Source organism: Octopus sinensis, linkage group LG19, assembly GCF_006345805.1.
Source record: "Octopus sinensis linkage group LG19, ASM634580v1, whole genome shotgun sequence".
In the NCBI taxonomy this organism is placed as follows: Eukaryota; Metazoa; Mollusca; class Cephalopoda; order Octopoda; family Octopodidae; genus Octopus; species Octopus sinensis.
Window position 1 is genome coordinate 20,434,250 of NC_043015.1, and position 5,000 is coordinate 20,439,249.

At 36.6% G+C, this 5,000-nt stretch overlaps 1 protein-coding gene across 1 annotated transcript in view; it reads right to left on the minus strand.

The window, feature by feature from the left end:
- Positions 1–5,000, minus strand: part of LOC115222357 (cadherin EGF LAG seven-pass G-type receptor 1) — a 755,088-nt gene that overhangs the window by 112,310 nt on the left and 637,778 nt on the right. Inside the window, exon 10 of the mRNA XM_029792554.2 lies at positions 2,103–2,187. Coding sequence (XP_029648414.2) covers positions 2,103–2,187 — 85 coding nt within the window. The remainder of the gene's footprint in view (positions 1–2,102; positions 2,188–5,000) is intronic.

Consider the following 5,000-nt stretch of genomic DNA (forward strand, 5'->3'; position numbering starts at 1 on the left):
CTGCCGGTAATCGAACTCAAAACCTTACGATCGTAAGGCGAATACTCTCGCCATTGAGCCCCAACCAGTTTCCATCTACCAAAATTCGTTCACAAGGCACTGGTTGGCCTGTGGTTATAGTAGAATACATTAGCCCAAGATGCCTGGCAGAGGAAATGGAATACAAAACCACATGGTTGTGAATGAGCATCTTAACCACGAAGCCATACATAGACATTCTCCGCGCACCGAGTAAATATATCTGCGATAAGTATTACGGTTCATATCTGGTTAATAATTTTTGTTTTTTATTTGTGTGTGTGCTTTATGGATTGTGATTCGTTTGTTTCCATTGTTTGACATTTTACATTTATAATTTGGCAGGAGAAGAAGAAAAGTAAATAAATAAATCTAGGAAGCGTAATTAAGAATGGTTTTTAGTGTCTAACGTCTAACTTCACTTCAATAAAATCATGAATGGAATGAATAGATTCCATTGCCAGGAATTTTGGCAAAACCAAATTCTAAAGATATGTCATTTGGAGATGCACCAGTTAATTTCTAATATTGGTTTATCAAATGGTGGCAAGCTGGTAGAATCGTTACTGCGCCGGATACACAACTTTGTAGCGTTCCTTCCATCTCTTTACATTCTGAGTTCAAATGCCACCAAGAAAGACGCTGTCTTTCATCATTTCCGGGCCAACAATAAGTGTACCAGTAGCGTACTGGGGTCAATGTCATCAACTAGCCCCGTTCCTTCAAAAGCTTGGGCCTTGTGCCAGAACTGGAAAGCAATATTAGTCCTTAATAATATTCATTTCTGATATCGATTTTTCTATTGGAAGCGGGGAACGTTTTGTTGCTGAAATCGTCTTCGGTACTTCGTTACATGAATGGTATGTTTTTAGCAATCAAGGTAGGGTAAAAGGTAAATTTAACCTTGACGGGATTTAAACTAAAGACCACCACTCTAACTGCTGATCGTAAATCATTACTGTAGCCATCAGTTATTGATCTCGTATTTCATATTTGATTTATTCTTTTACGTGCGGTGGTCAACCAGATCGGTAAAGCGTCGGCCAAAAAATAGAGAGAAAAATGCATGTGGTATGTAGTTGTGAACATTTCTGTTCTGATTTCAAATCCCACCGACGTCTACTTTGACTTTCATCGTTCCGGTCTCGATAAAATAGAGTACCAGTCAAGTATTGAACTGCATATAATCGACTAATACTGTTGTTTCCCAATCCTTTTCAAATAAGGGCCCGCGACTCAGGTTCCTGAATCAATCTTGTTAGTGTGGCTTGTACTTAAAGGGTAAGTGAGGCTATAAATTCCATCAGACACATTATTCCTGTGACCGGAAGCGACCCAGTTATTATATTTAAACACATAATACCTCATTAATCCTTCAATTAACGAAATATGTGACCAGGCCCGTTATCGTGTACGAAGGAGATGCAATTCGTCGACAGAGCAAAGGTGAATATTTTTATCAATCTGTATAAAATATGCAATGATATTTTATTAGGTTCACTTATTGAACTTACTGTTGGGTCAGGTCAAAAATGACCTGCTATTTTTAGCACAATTTACTAAATGCAATTTCAGTGAAGAGTGAGAGTCTAACTTTTCGGACGTTTGTCTTTCATCAGAGTGCAGAAAGAATAATGTCTTGCTGGCGTGGATGTCTGAAGTGCAGGCGCAGTGTATGTGTGTGTTTGTGTGCGTGAGAGAGTGCGCGTGTGTGGCTGAAAAATGTATGTTGATATTAGGGTAAATAAAAGTGAGCCAAAGACAGGTGGTTTGGGAGAAAATAAGCTGTAAGCTTCAAGAAAAGATAGAAAACGAACTGAAATAGACAGCAACCGAGTTTTATAAAACATTAAACTTTCCACTCCCTACGGCAAACTAATTAGCGACGTTTTATCAGTTTTTGTCTTAATAATTCAAATGATTTGTAACATTGGCACTTGGCAAGGGACCTTAAGGAGATGAACGGAGTCAAATAGATAGACCTTAATATACAGACTGTAGCAATACTAATCATAGTAGTAGTAGGAGGAGGTTGGGAAAGGAAGAGGTCTATAGAGAAAATTGTAGTCAATTGAAGTACTTACCATCAATAGAAAATTTGATTGTTTCGTTAAAAGTGTAGTCTGGGTCGTACGCTTCGATCGGTGGTTCTACTGCTAAAATCGTCCCCTGGAAGAAAAAAAATTGCCATATTGACAGTAGCAATAAAAGCAACAACAACAACAACAACAACAGCAACAACAACAACAACAATAATAATGATAATAATAATAATAATATGACTATATTATTAATATACAGATTTTCTGATTAATGTATGAGCTCTCGAATTTGGAGGTGTGGGGCTTAATCGATACTATTGATCCCACATTTATATAGTCCCTTCCCCCCGCAAGCAAGAAAAGTTGAGCTCGGCAGGATTTGAAAAGCGCCAAAAGCATTTTTGACGCTCTAAATTTTCAGCTAGTGATAGCAGCAGCAGCAGCAGAAGAAGAGAAAAAGAAAAAGATGAAGAAGAAGAAGAAGAAGTAGTAGTAGTAGTAGTAGTAGTAGTAGTAGTAGTAGTAGAAAACGACGACGACGAAGAAACACCAGGAAATGAGACGGAAGAAAGAGAAACCAGTGACAGAAAAAGTTTAATGGAATCACTTTACTGGAGGCTTGAAATCTTACTTAATTCGGTTTTGTATCTTTTTATTCCAGTCAAAGAAATATTTAGGATAAAATGACAATTCGCTTTTATTTCCTGCTTAAATTTAGCAGAAGCTATACAGAGTTAACACTATCGCATGACGGAAGACTGTCATTGAATTCGCTAGCATCATATCGTTGATAGTAGCAACAGCCAAATTCTCCCCAGATGTTCCACTGACGTAAGTCTGGAGTTTCTAATTGCAAATAACAGATATCCAAGAGCTAAAAACCAATATTTATCAGCGTGTTGTCTGCTATTTTATGCTGTCAAATAATGTCATTTCAAAGACACAATGTTTGGAAAGTTGATATAGCAACGTGTCAAGCAATATCTCTGTGTCAGAAGTACTACTCAAATACACGGAAGAGAGAAGCGATGTAAGCGACCCAGAACTGTAACTAAATTCTTTCTGGCGATCCAACGAAACTGATTATTTAAAAATAAATAGCTGATAAATTTCCATCAAACCAAACACCTCTTTTGACCATTTCAATGCGAAAAGTGGATTTATCTGCTCAAAGTTTTATTATCGTTAACTGCTGAAAGCGGTTTTACCTCACAGCTTTGCAAAACACCTCTCCTTATTCAGCAAGAAGCCGAGACACTGCCAGTGACAGTTTTCACAGATGACAGTTTTGCAGATTTTCTTTCTGTTTATAGAGTAAGAATCAAATACTTTTGGTGGTGGTGGGGCGGGAATGACCATGATGTCTAATTACGCTGTCAACGGAATAAAATAAAGGGTATGACCTGTTAGATAATGTCCTAGATATCAAAAAGGTCGGGATGGTCTTGAATGGAATGTCAGGATGGTCTTGAATGGGAGGCGGTCTCGATTAAGGCAATGGTGGACCCACAACTTCTCAACAATAAAAATAGCAACCTTTATTACAAAAGTGCATTTCTGTTTAATTCAGTATGTGAGTGTGTATACATATATGAGTGTGTAGAAACGAGATATATACATTCAATTTATAACAAGATATATGCTCTCAATCTCGACCCATATAATTTTTGTCGTGAATTTTTGTTTCAATTACTACTTATGTATTATTTACTATTTGTATATTTATATCTTTTTCAGCAGAAAATTGTATCAATGTTTATTTAATATTTGCTTAATAAATATACACATAAACTAGATTGTAAATGAAAAATCTATGTATTCCTTATACAAATGGAACCGGATTGTATTTTTCTCTATTCAGAAGTATATATTGATGCAAACATAAAATGATAAAGAAAAGTGGGGTAAAAACTAAAATTTAAAAAACGCTAAAGAAAACGAAAAAAACAAAAATTGCAAGGATTATTTAGAAATAGTTTCTTATAAAAATGTAATATTTACCGAACCAAAATGGCGACTCAGAACATGAGTCAGAAATATTTGTAGTAACCTTAGTTAAACGACTGCCATTATCTAGCAGACGACAGCAGCTATTAAATAAATGCACGTCTACAGAAGGCAGGAGACGTGATCACTGAAATCTGTACGAGCTTGAGGGCAGAGTTTATCAAAGGAAGCTCCAAATATCACGTGACAGTTTCCATGAAACACTTATGACTGAATCATACGCACGTTTATGTACATGTATATTTACATATAATACATACGTGAATATATGTGTATATGTATATAGTGAGTCATCTCAGAAATAACGCGGATTATTTATGCTTCTTTATTTTTCAGAATTAAGGTCAACAAAGTTTTTTAAATCTAAAATATAGTCTCTTTCATTTTCTCCAATGCTCTTCCATATATCTTGTAGTCTTGCAAGGCCCCTCTTCCAAAATTCGCTTGTTCGTGACGAAAAATACTTCTTTAGTACTGTTCTTACCTCGTCTACAGAATTCATATTTTATCCGTCCAAATGATTTTGAAGATTGCGGAATAAATGACGACAAGATGCGACAATGTCCAGCGAATATGGTGGGTGCGGCATCGTTTTCCATTTAAACTGCCTTTGGAATGTCATCCTCGCTGTATGTGGCCGACCATTATCCTGATGGAAGAACACCTTTCGTCTTGAAATCAAAGATGGTAGTTTTTCTTCTAGCGCTGACTTCAGCTGCTCAAGCTACTCGTAGGTGATCTCCTTTGTTATCGTTTGGTTTGTGTTTAATAGTTCAAAGTGGACTTAACCTTTCATATCCCACCAAACAGATAACAAGACTTTACGTAACTGAAAACCTTCTTTAGCCTGGGTTGTCGGTGTTTCTCATTTCTCTACCCACTATCTTCGGCGCTTGACATTTTTATAGAGAACTCATTTCCCTTCACCAGTCA